Source organism: Amblyomma mixtum, chromosome 1 (genome assembly GCF_055824585.1).
Source record: "Amblyomma mixtum isolate Tamu chromosome 1, ASM5582458v1, whole genome shotgun sequence".
In the NCBI taxonomy this organism is placed as follows: domain Eukaryota; kingdom Metazoa; phylum Arthropoda; class Arachnida; order Ixodida; family Ixodidae; genus Amblyomma; species Amblyomma mixtum.
The window spans coordinates 88,441,143-88,459,647 of record NC_143012.1 but is presented as its reverse complement, the minus strand read 5'-3'; the positions used below and the strand labels follow the sequence as shown (position 1 = coordinate 88,459,647).

Here is an 18,505-nt window from a genome sequence, read left to right as displayed (position 1 = left end):
GGTGGGCGGGTGGATTTGGTTGGTTGGATTTGGTTGGTTGGATTTGATTGGTTGGTTGGTTGGATTTGGTTAGTTGGATTTGGTCGGTCGGTCGGTCGGTCGGTCGGTCGGTGGACGGACGGACGGACGAACGGACGGGAGCACCCCCTTTGAAACGGGGTGGTGGCAATTGCCACCATGCTCAGGTTTTCTTTTTTTATTTTTTTGTTTACTGTGTTGGAATTTCTCATTAAGAATCGCCATCATCTTTACCTACGGTTTCCTACAATTCTAACCTTATGCCACATCTCTGCTTTTCAGCCACCAATCCTCCAATCTCTTTTTGCTAACTTCCACTGGAGATTTATTTACATGACCATTGTTATCTTTAAACCCTAGGGCCACAGGAAGAGTGACTGTGTCTGCATCGACATCCGGATGGATACCATCACATTTGATTATGAGGTGTTCAATTGTTTCCACAGATCTACCACACACTGCACATGTGTCATTTTCTTCGTTAAATTTCGTTTTGTAGCTGCGCGTTCTAAGACACCCTGACCTAGCTTCAAAATGTAGGCCACTGCCCCTTGAGTTATCATAGAAAAATTCTTTGCTGATCTGCCTTTTCCAGTATCGATATAATTCTACACTATGTTTCTTTTCCATTGAATTCATCCAATTTTTAACTTCCGCGTTTTTAACCTGTCGTTTAATGCTCTTTCTTTCTCCGTCCTCATGACCTGCATACTTACTGGTTAGTTTTCTAGTTCTTTTCCGCCACTGTGAGTCAACGCTCTTTCTGTATAACTATTTAAATACCTTAGCTGCCCACCTGTTATCGCCCAATTTCCTCATGCGTTCTTCATATACTATTTTACTCTTACCTTCCCGTGGTTCGACAGATGCCCAGCCCATATCCCCTCGTAGCGCCGTCTGGTGGGGAAACCAGTCCCGACTGCTAATGGCGGATACAATGAACGAGTTAGCCAGACAGATAAACTAGACGATAACCAGATGATAAAGCCAGACAGATTTGACCACGTTATCAGGTTTAACATTTAATCACGTATTCGCCTAGATAACCACGTGACTTGAACCTCGTTATACGAGCGAAAGCATTGTTTAGCATGTTGAGACATGGTTCGTTTGATATAAACGTTTTATTATTGCAAAACAAATTCTTCATCACCACCTTGCTGTGGCTTGACTAAGGTGAAGGCTGTTTTACGCTCTGTAAAGTAATAGCTTCCACTTAGAGGCTGGGTAACTCAGAGGTGAAAACTCTGCGGTAAGTGATGTCCACTGTCTCAAATCGAAACTCAAGGTCAAGGGTTAAAGTCAAACATCAAATTCAGGTACCTAATGGTCATAGTCTTATGATCATGCGGTCATACTACCGTAGCTTGGGCCATACAATCAAGCAGTTGAGTTCGGTTTTACCTTGGGAGTCAATGAAGGTCATTGTCAATGTGGTGCCCATTGTCTCAAATAAAATGCCAAGGTCCTAGTCGAGCTCAAAGGAAACGGTCAAGGGTCAAGGTCTAAGATGAAAGTCAGGTATCCATTGGTCATGGTCATATGATAACGTTGTCATACTACCATAGATTGGGCCATATGACCAAGCAGTTGAGACCGGTTTGACCTTCTAAAGCATTAAAGGCCATTGCCTCATCCACATCGAAACCGAAAGTTGTACATTGAGGCTTTGGCTCTGAAACAAAAACACATGCGCCGATATTTGTGGAGGTGCCCTGTCCCTACCGGATAAGGTTGTCTGCGGTAAATGCAGCTAATGTTGTATGGGTATAAATGAAAGTGCGAGTACGGTTCAACACACAATCGAATACCACACAGTGCCGAACTTGGAGCAAATTCATCAAGCAGGAATCATTGGCCCGATTAAATGACGCCAATTTGCTGCAAAGTCGGGGACAGAGCCTTAGACCAGGAGTAGTAGCGAAGATGTCCGTATGATTTTCTAGCTTTTTCGGTCTGGCTGATGACGATAATGTTATTTCGATATAGCGACTGCAGCGCAGTTTCGGTCATGCCATACAACAGGGCGCACAATGACGCTACGTAGGGTGCTTGGACGTCTTCGAAAATTAGATAAGTTGGCTCAACAGGCTGTTTAGAAAACACGGCATGCAGCTCTGCCTGGTGCGATGATTCACGGTACGGCTCGAGGCGTTACGGCTGTCAGTAACCGAATTATCTTTGACGGCGTAGCATCACAAGACAATAAGCGACCAGAGGCAAGGGTTTCTTCGAAATAAATGATAGATATGCAATGTCATACCTTCGTATCGCGTCGCGTTACGGTCAAAATTTGTTTTTTCTCTTACGAATAGTCATTCCCTCTATGACGGTCATGCATCACTTGACGAAGTATTCAAAAACGACGATTGTTTTCTTTACTCTATATCAGCGTTGGTTCTGTGGCATCAAAACATAATTTCATGCTAACTGAAATGTTTACCACTGAGGAGGGGGACAAATAACACCCAACACCTGACTGGCGCTAGTCATGTGTTGAGTCCTATTTGTCCCAGCCCTTAGCACTGAACGTGTAAATTACTAAAAAGTGCCAACTAGCACAGGGCGAAGTACGACCTTGGTATCACCTGCTTGCCTATGAGATTTGGTTTCCTTCTAGCAAATCAGCTTTTGATCTATGCTATCATGACATCACGTGATTGCCTTGTTTATTAATAATAGCGCCCTTCCAGCCAATCAGCAAAAACCTTCGTCGCTGTTACGTCCGCCTTCCGGCTCCTCTGTGCTCAGCCTTCACCGAACTGTTCCCGTGTTATACACATTTATTTATTCCTCAAGCGGGAAACGTTATTCAGCGTCTCTCGCCATCGACGGGAACGCCCGTATAATACGAAACTGTGGCGTGGCTTTTTCTTTTTTTTCTAACCAACACAAGCGCTCCCTGTCGCCGAGCGAGGATTCGTCTGCGGCCCTTGGGGCCGCGTGCGTAGCAGACGACGCAGGTTCGGAGCCCGAGCACGATCATGTTCCGCTTTCTCGGATAATTTATTTCCACTCGCGATACGTCGGCCCTCGTGCCCCCTCGGTCGTCAAGATGCCCCGTATAATGCTCGTGCCAGGGAACCTTAATCTTGAGACGGCGCGGAAACTGCGCTTAGTAGCTTTTTTCGATTACCGTTTGTGCAAGCAGGATGCACGCCCGCTGAAAGAACGGAACCTGTTAGGAGAACGCGCGTGTTATTCTTGTTCTCCCACCAGTATGTACGGCTCCTTATATCTCATATGGAGGAAAGCGGGTTGTGATGCCCGATAACTTCATTTTCACCATCGCGGGCGCACTTTGCAGGGCTGAGCGAGGACATTGTTACCCGAGGGCACGAAGCAGAATCAAAGTTTTTCAGAATGTTAGCGGTTAAAAACAACCTTTACGCTTGCAGAAATATGAAAGATTGCTTTTCACCTGCCTGCGATCCGAAGCAACTGCAGAGCACCATTTGGCTGACTTGTGCCCTTGTTGCAGTTCAGGTGACAGCATTTTTATGTTTTGCTGATTCAGCTATTGTTCTGCCAAAATAAGGTAAACCCACAACTGACTACTCGGTTGTCATGTATTAAAAAATATACGCAAGAAATTTAAAGCCAATAGGCGGTCTGAGAGAAAAAGTACGGAGGCACTTGAGACTGTTTAGTGCTTTGAGAGCGGAAAATTTAATTTGATAATTTATACTTTTCCTCCCCATCTAGTGAGACATCTGCCCATTAGCATACAGTCGTAAGGTAGCGCATACACTAGGTTCTTCTTTATTCCTTTATTTGCTAAGAAGCAACGCGGTTTTGGGGCTAATCGGTTACGTGTTTTAAGGCGGAAGCCTTTAATGCCTCATCGTTGTGAGCAGGAGCTGTCGACAGAAATGTCACGCTTTTCAATTGGTGGAAACGGTCGTGACGTCGCAGTGCGCGAATTTCAAACGGGGCCAATTGTCCTTTGGCTACTAACCATGCAACCAATTAAATGGATCGTATAGTGACGCTTCAAGTAAGTTTGACTGAGTTTAGTTAATTGCTTACTTAACCAATTAGTCTAATTAACCTTTCTAGTCAGACCAGAAAATTAAATAAAACCGAGTAAGAAAATGGCCGAGCTTGGGAATCGAACCCCGGTCTCCGGAGTGCGAGTCGAGCACGCTACCACTCCGCCATGGCAGCTCTTTTTTTTCCTTTATTGCATGGAAGAACTTCCGCAGAAAGGAGGAAAACTTCAATCAGACTGGTTCGCGTCTCAAATTACCGGGCTGCTTAATAGAAGGCCGCCATAGCCCTAACTCAACACTGCATCCCCATCAAAACATCAAAATTCAGGGAGGCACACACATGCATCTAGGCACGGTAGCCAGCTTGGAGGTTCTTCGCGTGCTGCATATACACTCCTCACCAAAGCACACTGTTCGCGAAACCCAGATTTGGACGATCTTGGTGCCTCGGCATGTCTGTCCATCGTACGGCTTTTCCAAAGACTGAATAGTCCCATCAACACAAACAGAACATAAGGCACAACAGAGTTTTTGCCAACAGTCAGAAATCTAATAGTGTATGGTGTAATTTCAGTGTCCTTCATAAGAGTTCGTTGTAGTATGTCCCAAAAGAACATGGCATCACGGCACAGGATGAAGCAATGATCAATTGTCTCAGGCACGTTACAAAGACGGCAATTGACATTCCAGGGTACAAACATCCCCTTGTCATTAAGAAATGTATTGACAGGCAGCGTCGCTGAATGTAGTTTGAAAAAGAACGTTTTAGCGGCTGCCTGAATGCACATCCGCCTAACACGCTTTAGAACACTGATGTCCAAAGACCTCAGATAAGGCTGCCGATACAATGGTGTAGGGAACAAGGACTCAGTGAGAGCCTGGGTCATCTGTTTTCTCGAGAGGCTATTCAGGTAATTTAAAGAGAAGCGCACAGTGAGGAAATTGAAAGTGTCAGCAACCTCCTTAAGGAATCCCCACAAAGTCCCCTCACGAGCCTGCACAGTCGGTGCGAATAAGTAAGGCAAATGAAAACTAAGCCGCCTAATGAGCACAGCTAACAGAAACGGGTTGTTTGCCGATTTGAAAAAGAAAAAGCGGGAAACAAGTTGACGCACGAACAGGTGAACAAGGCCTACTCCACCAGCCTCTAAGCGAAGGAACAAGTTGACACGCCTCATGGGCTCCCATTGAGAGCGCGGCACGAATGTTGCAAATATTCTGTGTATTGCTTGCACCTTCCTCCTCGCACAATGCAGGACTTGCAGGACATACGCGAGTTTTGGGAAAAAAATATGTTACAGACCTGTGCCCTCGCAAACACTGAGAATTCCCTACCCATCCAAGCCTGTGTTTGCCGCCGTAGAATTACAATTTGTGAATCCCAGTAGGCTGTACTGTTGCGAACTTGGTGCAGCGGAATGCCTAGGTACTCAAGAGGGCTACAGTCCCAGCATATGCCACCGAACTGGCTTGGCCTAGTTCCCCAATAACCCAACCAAAAGCCTTTGGATTTCTTTAAATTAAGAGCCGCGCCTGATACATCGCAGAACTGTTTAGTCAAGTTTAGAGCCTCAAGTACACTCTTTTTGTCAGAACAAAAGAGGGCGACATCATCAGCGTAGGCTAGAACTTTAACTTCACATTGAGCCAGAGACAAACCGCGGATAGCTGCGCTGTTAATTATACTGAGACAGAGGGGTTCCAGATATAGGGCAAACAACAATGGAGACAGTGGACATCCTTGACGAACAGATGCTTCTAGTGGCATTGGTTTCGTTAGCTCCTGATTATCAATAACCCTTGTATAGGAGTTCTTATAGCACAGCCTTATGCCTTTGAGCAAGACGTAACCAATATTTGCATACTCCAAGACCGCGAACAAGAAATTGTGCCGAACTTTATCAAACGCCTTCGCCAAGTCAATTTGAATCATAGCTACTTGGCCTGTCTCATCTGATACTGTCGCTAATACTGAACGTGCAATATGGATATGTGTTTGAATACTGCGGCCTCTAATACCACAGACCTGATGCGAACCTATCAAGTCCATAATGACGAGCTGCAGACGACTGGAAAGAACCTTGGCAAAAATTTTGTAATCAACACTGCAGAGGAAAATTTGACGATATCCCTCAACAGTTTTCAACCGATTAGCATCTTTGCTTTGGGAATTAATATTGTGTGCCCAGAATAAGTGGGAGGCAGGACACCCACATCAAAAGATGCTTGGAAAACTTCCATCAAAACAGGCACTAGGCAAGGCGAAAATGTTTTATAGAATTCGCTAGTAATACCATCTGGCCCAGGAGATTTCTGGCTCTGAAGGCCAGAAATGGCTGATTGAATTTCATCCAAAGTGATAGGTCCCTTCACTATAGCACACTTCTCATCGTCAACTCGAGGGAAGTTTCCGAGTAAGGAACTGTAATCGAAACCGTGATTTGGATCTTCGGAACTGCCAAACACCTTCCGATAATAGCCGAAGAAAGCAGCAAGAATACCAGGCGCATCGCTGTATGTGCAATCACCATACTGAATTTCCAATATTTCCTTCGCAAGAGCATTCTCTCTTTCATCACTCAGGGCCCGACGAGAAGGTTGCTCGTCAAGAAACCTTCGGGACCTAGATCTTATCAAGGCCCCCGTATATCTTTCTGTCGCAAATTGTTGAAGCTCTGCTTTTACGTTATTAATCTCTTCGAGACAGCCACCCGGGCTAACCCTCTCTAGCTCATGTAGCTCCGTTAGGGTGCGCCCAAGCTCACGAAGGTGATGTCTCTTCAGGAAAGCGATTCTTGCTGAGGCCTCAATTGCCAAGTTTTTCATCTCCTGTTTAAACAAGTCCCACTTTTGAAAAACGGACAGATCACGGCGTGACCATACGTCTTTCAAACAAGTAGGAACAGCACGCTGAAAGATTTCGTCTGAGAGCAGGCAGTTATTCATCTTCCACAACTCCCATCGAGGGTGAAGTACATGCCGAGTGTACCTCCCTATCTGAAGAGACACCATACAGTGGTCACTGAAGAAGATGGGCTGCACCCAGCAACCAAACACACTTGCTAACGCGTCTACAGAAACGTAAATTCTGTCAAGGCGAGCATTAGAGGAAAACTGAAAATGAGTGAAATGTATACTGTCGCCTTTTTCCTGTCCCACATCCACAAAATTATATTCAGAAGCCAAATTGGTTAGTAATGCAGCACTAGGGTCGTATCTCTTACATACCACTGATCGGTCCTCATCCCTACAAACGCAATTAAAATCTCCCAACAATATATTATTGCGGTCCGTGCACAAATGTTCAACTAATGACAGAAAGAAAAGCCTTCTATCGCGCTGCTTTATGGGGGCGTAAACACAAATAATCCGTCACTGTACACCTGAAATTCTGAGATCACAACATATAAGTCGCCCCGCGTTATCTATGCAATAAGACATGGCTGTCATCTTTAGCGTGTTCGCCAGGAATAGCATACAACCTCCGGATAAGCCTCTCGCGTGGCTAACAATAATGCTGTATTCCGACAAAAAAGGCTCGAGAGCAGCTTCTGTCTCTTCATCAGAGGACAACTTTGTTTCCTGGATAGCGGCTACACGCACGCTCCGTTTCTTTAAGAGATGCCACATCTGCTGTTGCCTCCTACGATTATGCATACCCCTAACGTTAAAGGTAGCGACTTGATATGCTGCGACGCTCGCCATTTTTGGTGCCAGTCCTAACAAACGCCGTCCCCTTGAATGGGGTGGCCCGCCTCCAAATTGGCGACCTCTCGGGCAGACATCGTCTTCCTCTTTCACGCCGCCCTTCCCGTGGCCTCTACACATTGCGCCTTGTGGTCAGCGCCATCGATACACACCTCGTCAGCATCTGCTGGACGTTTCAAAGGTGCGGTGCTGTCCGTGTCTTCCTCTGAGACAGCCAAGGCCTCGGCCCACGAACCCGAGGGGAGCACATAAATCGCTGCCACACTGACAGCCGACAGAGAACCGGACACGCCAGAGATCGACGCCACACACGGCTCACCGTTACCCTCCAACGACGAAGCAGAATCAGCAACAGAGGTGGATCGGCGAGCATTCACTGGCTGTATCGCCTCGACTGACTCCACAGGAGGCATAAGCGGACGTTGTCCTGTGGCGAAGAGGTGTTCCTGTGCAGCAAGCACAGCAGTCTCTGTAGCATAATCTGAACGAACAAACGTAGCGTTTAAACAGGACACAGAAAGAAGAGGACAGGACGGGGCTACAACTTACAACTGAATGAAATCGATAAACGAAAGACACATCCCTTCTCGAGCAAAGACACGCATGCGCAAACTTGAAAGAGTGACAAAACTGTGATAAACTAGAAAAATCCGGTAAAAGAAAGAGACGAAAAGGCGAGGAATAGCCACCAGTCATGAAGACTATTTACAAACATTAAGTGCGTCTTAGAAAGTTTCTTTCTTTTTCCATTAGATAAATAGATGGTGTGCTAATGCACGTGTCACTACCGCGTTGTGATATTTAGCGGAGGCCATTTCCAAGCAGTATGGTGCTCGACCAGGGGTATTTTACACGGACGCGGCCGGTCCACACCATGGGGGTTGGTACACGGTTGCCGTTGTCCACCAAAACAACCCAGTTCAGGGCCTCACCTTCCGTGCCCCCAACACTACATTCGCGGAGGAAGTTGCTATCGCACTTGCAGCTGCGGATCCAGCGTCCCGAGTCATTATCACCGACTCAAGGGGAGCTTGCCGCAATTTTGAACAGGGCCAAATTCCAGATCGTGCCTTCCAAATTTTACACAGATGTGAGTACCGGGATTTCCCAACCCGGCCCACCATCATCTGGGCCCCAGCACATGCGGGGATAGAGGGAAATAAGGTAGCGGACACTACCGCCCGCGCGCTTAACCACCGGGCATCGCCTCTCTCGCCGCCTGATCCGGCTACTCATTTTAATCCGGCTGTTACTTTTCGGGGGATCTCCCTCCTGTATCAAAACGCTCACGGCCGATACCCAACCCCCTGTAAAGGCCTCAAGAAGGCAGAGGAGCGTTGGATACTTCGCCTCTACACCAACTCGGTACTGTGCCCGGCAGTCCTCAAACATTTAAATTCGGCCTTTTCGGGCGAGTGTCCACACTGTGGGGAAGTGTTTGCGGACACGTATCACATGGTGTGGGCATGCCCTGCCAATCTTGCTTTCCCACCCCACCCCTACCCCACCCGAGAGAACTGGGAGTCTGCCCTGCTCGGCTGCTCAACTCTCCAGGACCAACCATCCCTGGTGACAAGAGCCCGGGCCGCCGCGGAGGCCACAGAAGTCCCGGACTAGGGATCCCTCCTAGTGATTGTGAGAGCCGGGCCCTTCAGGCAGGGTCCAAGCAATATCTATCTTGTATATAGTATAAATATATGTTTTACACCACCACCACAACCAAGATTTTCCTCGCCAATTGATCTTTACCCCTTCCTAAAATCTTCGTGCGGTTCTTTCTGTGTCCTGTTTAAACGCTACGTTTGTTCGTTAAGATTATTTATTTATTTATTTAGAACATACTGCAGGCCTACAGTAGGCCCAAGCAGGAGCATTATGTATGACCAACTGACCCCACAGTGCACTCTGTTCAACTTCGTCTCTGTAGCACTCAGGGGGGGGGGGGGAGGGGGGGGTCCGGGACCGGCGGTTTTCGATCTGGAGGCGCGGATGCTAGATGGCCAGTCGCTTCAGATTCCGTGTTGATTTATGGTGTTGAAGCCTTCTGTTCCCCATCAATTCGATGCTCACGACTTAGTTCTCCGGTCGCGTCGACAACCTCAGACACATCCATTATGTGTTTTGATGCCCCGTCATCTTCCCGTGACCACTGGCCTTGACGCAGCCTGTTAGCGTAACTCAAGACGCAGTTCTCCACAGTATGGCCAAAGCGTCGGCACTGGGTGCACCGAGGAGTGCGACACTGGCGCCGTACATTTCCAACCCGGCTACAAAGGAGGCACAGTGGAGGTCTCCCTGGGATAAGGACTAATGCCTGCACGCCATAAACATTAAGTGTGTGTGGAATTGTGCTTGCTGACACTCCATCCTTGAGTGTGAGGGAGATTTCACGGTTCGCCGTTTCCATATGTTCCATCCCTGGGCACCGCCACTTTTCACGCTCCACAGACTGAATCGTGTCATAAGGCTCTAATGCTTCCACAATCCTCCGGTGCTCCATATAGCGGGGAAGCCAAAGGAGCTTAACCTTGACGTTCTTAGTATCCGGGTAGAACACCATGGACCTCAGTCCTTTTACAGGAATCTCCGCTTTGTTAACAAGCTTCTGTTTGGAAGAACTACTCTCGCAGGTAACCATAAGCACGTGGCTCATTTTGGTATTGACCAATGCACAAAATTTCCCGGAGATCCAATATCTGTGCGAGTGCGTCACGGAAGTCAGGTGCTCGGTACGGGTGACCCTTAAGGTCAGCATGCAGGAAAACGGTATTATGGACAACATTACCGCTAGGCAATCGGGGAAGGACAACTTTGTACGAGTCCCTAGTGTCCTGAGACGTCGGAAGACCTCGGCCAACGGCCGATGCGCTGTTTCCAGCAAGGAGCATGTTGATGCACAGCCGCACAGAACGGCTTCTTCCTCTTCGTCGCCCACTCCGCCATGCCAGCTCGATTGTTTGGAATGAACAAAGGTGCGTCTAGTGAATAAGGTGTCTTCGTTCACTCCCATCTTCCTCCCTTCCCGTTACGGCGAGGTTTAGGTGTCCACCGAGATATGAGAGACAGATACATTTCCTTTCCCCAAAAACCAATTTACCGACGAGCGAGGCGTATTTGTCCGCATTTCAGATTGGTCCAAATTGTCGTACGTGACGTCACCGCGCGCGAAATTTTACGGGTGTCCACCGAAATATGTGAGAAAGTAACTGCGCAACTTCCTTTCCTCAAATACAATTTTCTAATGGTGTCTACTGAGATATGTGAGACAGTTAATGCGGAATTTCCTTTCCTCAAATACAATTTTCCTTTTCTTTCTTACGGCCCCTCTTTCTTCTTTCAGTCACACTTCCTCCATTCCTGTACAGTGCGGCTCAGGTGTCCACCGAGGTGACAGAGAATTACAGCCCTATTTCCTTTCCTCAAAAAGCGTTGTGTTCAAAGTGCAACGCATCGCGCCGAACGGGTGGTGGCGCTCCTTGGACTCCGTGGCAGCGCTACAACACGCTGTCGCGTTCCACTCCTAAAGGCGAAGCTTAAGCGTCATTAATTGGCAGTTAATTAATGCACCAACAAATTATGCAGTGAACAATCGCGTAGCAGAATGCAGCACTCAGGCTTTCGCCTTTCACCACTTCAGCCGCTAAAGTTGCTCGTAAATTTTCCTCGCTATCTGAAGGCCCTTGGTTCACCTCCGTGAACTTTTGCTCGAAGAGGAGGTGGAGGAGAAAAAATTAGGCGTTGTTCAGCTCTGGCTAAGCCTGGTCTGTTGCGTTCGCTGCGACGCTTTTCGAGTCGTGAAGCGCGTTCCTCTGCTGTCTTTCGCGCACTCGCGCTCGGAAGGCTGAACCAGGTGTATAAAATGCCCAGCTTTCACATACGATGTTATGCAGTCGCTCTTCAAGGTTAGCTTGACACATTTAGTTTTCGGAAGTCATTGAACTTGCATTAATGAAATGCTGTTGAACGTTGACTTGATAATGAAAGAGAAATCATCAGCGATCGCCTTGTCGACGTTGTAAATGACGCCGGCAGTTCTTCCGCTGTCTTGGAGGACATCAGATCGCACGCAATGCTGTCGAGTTGGTTTACGCTGGTCAACTTTTGCAGTGCGCTCCACACCGTTGCATCGAGGACGATTATGTTATCGTAGAGGTGGACTCTGACGTCTTTAATCCCTCCAGGGCCGAGGTCTTCAAGGAACATGGACGTGGCTTGTCTGTTAAGGAGGCTGAGGTTGTCTTTTGGCGTCTCTGGAACAAACAAGAGTGTGCGTGTTGGGGGACCTCGCGCCGTGACGATCATAGCCTTGCTTGGTGCGAACGACTGTCCACGTCGCCGCAGTTTCCTATTGCCCTTCTTAATGAGGACCCATAGGAACCCATCGCCGATTGAGGAGTCATCACTAGCGGCCCAGCAACAGCGGTGGCCTGGATGCTGCCATCATAACGTTGTAGGGGCGTTTTCTGTGGACGGCCGCTGCCAACCCACCGAGTTTCATGGGAGGCCCTTGAGCCTCGACTTCCATCGCCGTGTGGAAAAGGGACCGGCGCCTCCTGGTTACGGCACAAATCCCGAAAAGTCTACGCAGACGTGAAGGCAGCGTTGGTTGGCTGGTTCGCCTCAAATAAAAATGGCAAATAAAATGGCAGCGTTGATGATGATGATGATGTCCTCGGGCTGAGTGGCACATACCCACGGCGGGGGATTGGCCAGGGTGCATCGCGGATACAAACGCACTCATGTACAGGGAATGGAGTATATTTAAATCTAAAATTTGGGACGCAGAGCTAGAATTTGTACAAAACAAAAAATACGGAGAAAGAAAAGTTGTGAATTCACATTCTAGCAGAGGAATCTACAAGAACAAATTATATTATCGTGAATAGAATTGAACACTGGTTTCAGGGCATATCCCTTGGCGCTTGCCCCGAAGGATGAGAGAATCGGAATAGATAGAGGAAGCCCAATCCGGGCGAGGGGGATCTCCAAGTAAATTCTACGGAGAGCAGGGAGCCGCCGGCAGGCGAGGAAAAAATGTTCCATAGACTCAATTTCGCCACAAGACTCACAAAGGTTGGATATCGAAAGCCCCGATCGGCATAAATGAAGATTTAGACGCGGTATCCTGCAGCGCAAAAGGGTCATGGACACCTCACACTGCCTCGAACTACACATCCACGGAAATGCCAGGTGTTGAAAATCCGCTGCAGCGAGGAGAGGCTCACGGCTCAAGGTGCGGAAACGCTGTAATCGCTGAAAGCGTGCTAGAGTCAAGTAAACAGTATTTGGGACGAAAGGGACAATAGGACCATCAATGGCAGACTTTGCTAAAAAATCAGCCCTCTCATTAGAAACAATGCCACAGTGCCCAGGGACCCAGTGAAAGCGAACTTCTGAAACATGTGGAGGAATAAAAAATTGAAGGGAACGGCTCATAGGAGTATCACTCGAGGTTTCGAGCGCAGCCAAAGCAGAAAGGTTGTCTGAGAGCATAATAACCCGAGTGATACTGCAGGGAATCCTTATTAAGGCCAACTCAATGGCCAGAAACTCAGCTACAAAAATAGGGGTATAGTCAGGGGCCCGAAATGAGTAGCTCCAATGAAGAGCCCTTGAGTAGCGTTCCCGTGAGAACAAAGTCTTCGTCTTCCTCCTCAGCACCACACCGAAATACATGTCGTACAATATCGTCCAACTCGATAATATTATAATTACAGTGGAATTTGGCGCAGATATAACGAATTGTTTCGAAGAACTGCCGCCCGACCGCTGTCAAGAACAGGATCATCACTCAGAGTTGAAGAAATTGAAAAGCGGACACTTCCGGCGCGAGGCTCGTTCCATACCGGCCTGAACCGTACGACTTCCTGCTGGGGCGGCAGATCAAAAATACGTGCCCGGCTAACGGCCTTTGATCAGCCGGTTATCTGAAGTGCCGACGTTTATCAGGATTAGGTTCATATCAAGAAATGCACATCCTCAGATCCCTTTTGATGGCATTCCTCGCCAGAGGGATTAAGCATTAGCCACAAAGAGAACAGCCCTCGGCACATCCAGTCCCATACAGAAGCAGCCACTTCGTTGAGCCATTTATCAGCGCAGGCCGGGGAGAATTCGACCAGGGACCTCAACGCGTGAGTACTTTTCATTCGCATAACTTTCTGAAATTGACCTTTGTATTTTCCCCGCAGTTGGTGGGCATTGCATCGTGAACATCATGAAAGCTGAGCTGCGGGCGGTTTCAACATCCCTCCGGTTTACTTCGACACTGCTATTTCTGACCGCCATCCTCGCATCTGGAACTTCATATGTCGTTCCAAGCGCTGCCCAAATCCTTGTCTTCTGCACAGAGAAGCAGTTCAAGTGCAGGACTGTACAGCAGTGCGTGGCCTGGGCGCATGTCTGTGACGGAACGCAGCACTGCAGGGACGGGTCGGACGAAAGCAGCTGCACCAACAAGGCGATGTGTTCCGAAGGCGAGTACATGTGCAGAGAAGGTGGGCCGTGCATTCCGGCCACGCTGCGATGTGACGGTGAGCGGGACTGCGCCGACGGATCGGACGAGAGGAACTGTACAGTGAAACTAAGCTGTGTGGCAGGTACCGTACCTTGCAAAGATTACAGCAAATGCATCAAGAAAAATTGGATGTGCGACGGAACTCGCGACTGCTTAGACGGCTCGGACGAGAATGACTGTACAATCCGAATACGGTGTTCCGACTCAGATATCCCGTGCTACGACAACAGCAAATGCATCTATAAAACTGATCTGTGTAACGGTGAGCGCGACTGCAAAGACGGGTGGGACGAGCAGAACTGCTCCGTAATGAAGTGCGCGACAGATGAATTCACGTGCGTGGACAACGGTCGCTGCATTCACCACTACTGGCGCTGCGACGGTGAGCGCGACTGCTTAGACGGCTCGGACGAGCAGAACTGTACATCACTCTATCCCTGTGACAGAGATGAGTTCCAGTGCAAAGACAACAGCAAATGCATCTCCAAAACTTATCTGTGTGACGGGGACCGCGACTGCTTAGATGGGTCGGACGAGCATAATTGCACATCTCTAAGGGAATGTTCGCAGCATGAGTTCAGGTGCGACAACGGCCGCTGCCTTAACTACTATTGGCGCTGCGACGGTACTCGCGACTGCTTAGACGGCTCGGATGAGCAGAACTGTACATTCCGAATGCGTTGCGAGGGAAGTATGTTGCCGTGCAAGGACACACCGGAATGCATCTATAAAGATTTGCTCTGCGACGGCAAACACGACTGCTCAAACGGGTGGGACGAGAAGCATTGCACTCCCATGAAGCGATGTTCGAAAGGTCTCTTCATGTGTCCAGATGGCGAGTGCATTAATGACAACCGGCGCTGCGACGGTAAACGCGACTGCTATGGCGGCTCGGACGAGGAGAACTGTGCACTATGTGGGGTAGGTGAGATCCGATGCAAAGACAACAGCAAGTGCATCCGGGAAAATTGGTGGTGCGACGGTGACCCAGACTGCTCAGATTGGTCGGACGAGCGGAATTGCACCTCCCTAAGGAAATGTTCGCACGGTAAGTTCACGTGCGTGGACAACGGCCGCTGCATTAAAGGCGCTTGGCGCTGCGATGGTTACCGCGACTGTTCAGACGGCTCGGACGAGAGGGACTGTAAATCCGGACTACGCTGTGGAGAATTGCAGTTCCCATGCAAAGACAACAGCAGCTGCATCATGAAAAATATGCTGTGCGACGGTTACCGAGACTGCTCAGACGGTTGGGACGAGGAGAACTGTACGTCTCGGATACGCTGTGAATATGGTATGCTGCCGTGCAAAGACAATAGCAAGTGCATCTCGAAAACTTGGCTGTGCGACGGTGATCGCGACTGCTCAGATGGGTCGGACGAGGAGAATTGCACTTCGTTACCGATTTGTAACTGGCCTCATTTCATGTGCGCGGACAACCGCCGTTGCATTAACATGTATTGGCGGTGCGACGGTGCTCGCGACTGCGTAGACGGCTCGGACGAGGACAACTGTAAATACGAGGAGAACTGTGGACGCGATGAATTGATCTGTAAAGACAACAGCGAATGCATCAGGAAAAGTTGGCTTTGCGACGGTGAACGTGACTGCTTAGATGGGTCGGACGAGCAGGGTTGTAGATTTCCAGCCAAATGTATGAAACATGAGTTCAGGTGCGACAATGGCCGCTGCCTTAGCTACCTTTGGCGCTGCGACGGCATTCGCGACTGCTTAGACGGCTCGGACGAGCGGAACTGCAAATACCGACCGCGCTGTTCGGTTTGGAAGCTACCGTGCAAAGACAGCATGGAATGCATCGAAAAATGGCAGCTGTGCGACGGCAGACCCGACTGCCCAGATGGATGGGACGAGAAGAATTGCAGCCCCTTTTATAGATGTTCGAAAGTTGGGTTCGAGTGCGACAACGGCTCGCGTTGTATTAATGACATCTGGCGCTGCGACGGTAAAGTCGACTGCTCAGACGGCTCGGACGAGAAGAACTGTGCATCCTGTCGGGCATTTGAGATCCCCTGCAAAGACAAATCCGAGTGCGTCGATAAAAATTGGTGGTGCGACGGTGATCCCGATTGCTCAGATTGGTCGGACGAGGAGTACTGCACCTCTCTAAATAAATGTTCGCACGATAAGTTCACGTGCGTGGACAACGGCCGCTGCATTAAAGGCGCTTGGCGCTGCGATGGTTACCGCGACTGTTCAGACGGCTCGGACGAGCAGGACTGTACATCCGGATTACGGTGTGGAAAATTTCAGTTTCCGTGCAAAGACAACAGCTACTGCATCGTGGAAAATATGCTGTGCGACGGCTACCGAGACTGTTCAGACGGAGGGGACGAGGAGAACTGTACGTCTTCAACAAGCTGTGGCAAAGAAGAGCTGCCGTGCAAAGACAATAGCAGGTGCATCCGGAAAACGTGGTGGTGCGACGGTCGCCGTGACTGTAAAGACGCTTCGGACGAGCTGAACTGTACATATCCAATACGCTGTGAGGGAGGCAGGATCCGGTGCAAAGACAACAGCAAATGCATCAGGGAGACTTGGCTGTGCGACGGTTACCGCGACTGCACAGATGGGTCGGACGAGCAGAACTGCAACTCCGTGGTGGAGTGCCGGAAAGATGACTTCCGGTGCGTAGTCAATGGCCGCTGCATTAAAGACATTTGGCTCTGTGATGGTGACCGCGACTGCACAGACGGCTCGGACGAGTGGAATTGTCCTACCTCAATGGGCTGTAGCAAAGATGAGTTCGCATGCAAAGACAACAGCTACTGCCTCTGGAAAAAATATCTTTGCGACGGTGACCGCAACTGTCCAGACGGCTCGGACGAGCAGAACTGTACACCCGAATTGCGCTGTGAGGATGGTAAGGAGCCGTGCAAAGACCACAGCAGATGCGTCAGGTCTGATTGGCGGTGCGACGGTGACCGCGACTGTGCAGATGGGTCGGACGAGCTGAATTGCACCTCTGTAGACAAGTGTTCGAAATATGAGTTCACGTGCGTGTTCAACGGCCGCTGCATTAAAGACACTTGGCGTTGCGACGGTGAGCCCGACTGCTCAGACGGCTCGGACGAGCGGAACTGTAAGGAAATACGCTGCAGTAAAGATGAGTTCGCGTGCAAAGACAAGAGCCGGTGCATCCCCAAATCGTGGCTCTGCGACGGTGACCCCGATTGCTCAGACGGGTCGGACGAGCAGCATTGTTCTTCGGAAATCCGCTGTTACGACGACGAGTTGGCGTGCAAAGACAATAGCCGGTGCATCCTCAAATCGTGGCACTGCGACGGTACCCCCGATTGCTCAGACGGCTCGGACGAGCAGCATTGTCCATCGGAAATCCGCTGTACGGACGACGAGTTGGCGTGCAAAGACAATAGCCGGTGCATCCCCAAATCGTGGCACTGCGACGGTGACCCCGATTGCTCAGACAGCTCGGATGAGCAGAACTGTACATTCCGCATGCTCTGTCAGGGGGGTAAGTCCTCGTGCAAGGGCGGGTACCGTGACTGCTCAGGTGGGTCGGACGAGCAGAATTGCACGAGGACGTCGGCGTGCCCTCACAAGCAGTTCGGATGCGTCTCGCTAAACGGATCCCTCGTTTGCATCAACAAAACGCGCTTCTGCGACGGACACAAAGACTGCGAGGACGGCTCCGACGAACCGGACTCCTGCCGAAAGCTGGCGCTGGAATGTAAAGGGAATTACTTCAGATGCGACAACGGGACGTGCATTTCGAAGCAGTGGAAGTGCGACGGCCGATACGACTGCAATGATCGCAGCGACGAGATGAACTGCGGCGCAAAAGGCAGCCGACGCTGCTCTGGTGACGAGTTTGCATGTGCTTCTGGACGCCTTTGTATTCCTCGCCACTCTCGCTGTGACCACCGAAAGGACTGCCCGGACGGCTCCGACGAGAATGACTGCCCTGCCAAGGAGCAGTTTAATTCCCTAAGTTTCTTCTGAAAAGAACGAACGTGGCTTGCTGTTAGTCTTTGTGCTATTCTTTGCAAGAGTTCTCAAGAAGAAACAATTTTGCCAGTTTATGTGGGGTCGTGCTCTTTCTGCATCGGCGCTCCCATGTACATACGGGGTTAGATGGAGAAAGGCAGGCTGAGCGCGGCTTCGGCCACGCGGAGTATCTGTTCTCGCTTCGGCGAGCGCGGTTTCGGCCGCTTCTTTTTGAGCAGCGTCCGCTCCGGCGGACGCAGTTGTTGCTGCGACGCGCGTCTTTTCTTTCCTTTTCTCTTTCCTC

General features: G+C 49.6%; 1 protein-coding gene across 1 annotated transcript in view; it reads left to right on the top strand.

Annotated features, from left to right (window-relative positions):
• The window catches only part of LOC149367141 (uncharacterized), a 32,564-nt gene extending 14,348 nt beyond the window's left edge, over positions 1–18,216 (top strand). Inside the window, exons 2-8 of the mRNA XM_089572753.1 lie at positions 11,826–11,985; positions 13,910–14,438; positions 14,559–14,926; positions 15,161–15,379; positions 15,482–15,636; positions 16,366–17,683; positions 17,768–18,216. Coding sequence (XP_089428879.1) covers positions 11,826–11,985; positions 13,910–14,438; positions 14,559–14,926; positions 15,161–15,379; positions 15,482–15,636; positions 16,366–17,683; positions 17,768–18,216 — 3,198 coding nt within the window. The remainder of the gene's footprint in view (positions 1–11,825; positions 11,986–13,909; positions 14,439–14,558; positions 14,927–15,160; positions 15,380–15,481; positions 15,637–16,365; positions 17,684–17,767) is intronic.
• The last annotated feature ends 289 nt before the right edge of the window (positions 18,217–18,505 follow it).